At 67.6% G+C, this 284-nt stretch overlaps 1 protein-coding gene across 1 annotated transcript in view; it reads left to right on the forward strand.

Moving 5' to 3' along the window:
• PHYHIP (phytanoyl-CoA 2-hydroxylase interacting protein) overlaps window positions 1–284 on the forward strand; it is a 3,737-nt gene that overhangs the window by 1,663 nt on the left and 1,790 nt on the right. Inside the window, exon 3 of the mRNA XM_031065218.1 lies at window positions 174–282. Coding sequence (XP_030921078.1) covers window positions 174–282 — 109 coding nt within the window. The remainder of the gene's footprint in view (window positions 1–173; window positions 283–284) is intronic.

Below are 284 nucleotides of genomic sequence, written 5' to 3' on the forward strand. Positions count from 1 at the left end.
GCGGGGAGCTGGGAGCCCGGAGGAGGACGGGGGCGATGCCGGGAGCTGGCACAAGCCGGGCCGGTTGGAGCGGCAGCTGATGAGTGGGAGGAAGGAGGTGCGGGGAGCTGCGGGCAGGGATGGGCTGCTGGAGGGGGATGGAGACGCCCTGATGTCCCCGTGCCTGTCCCCAGACTATGCCAAGGAGCACATAGCCCAGCTGCAGGAGAAAGCCGAGCTGATCGCCGGCCGCATGCTGCGCTTCTCCGTCTTCTACCGCAACCAGCACAAGGAGGATTTCCAGC

The sequence above is a fragment of the Geospiza fortis genome, unplaced genomic scaffold (genome assembly GCF_000277835.1).
Source record: "Geospiza fortis unplaced genomic scaffold, GeoFor_1.0 scaffold594, whole genome shotgun sequence".
NCBI lineage: Eukaryota > Metazoa > Chordata > Aves > Passeriformes > Thraupidae > Geospiza > Geospiza fortis.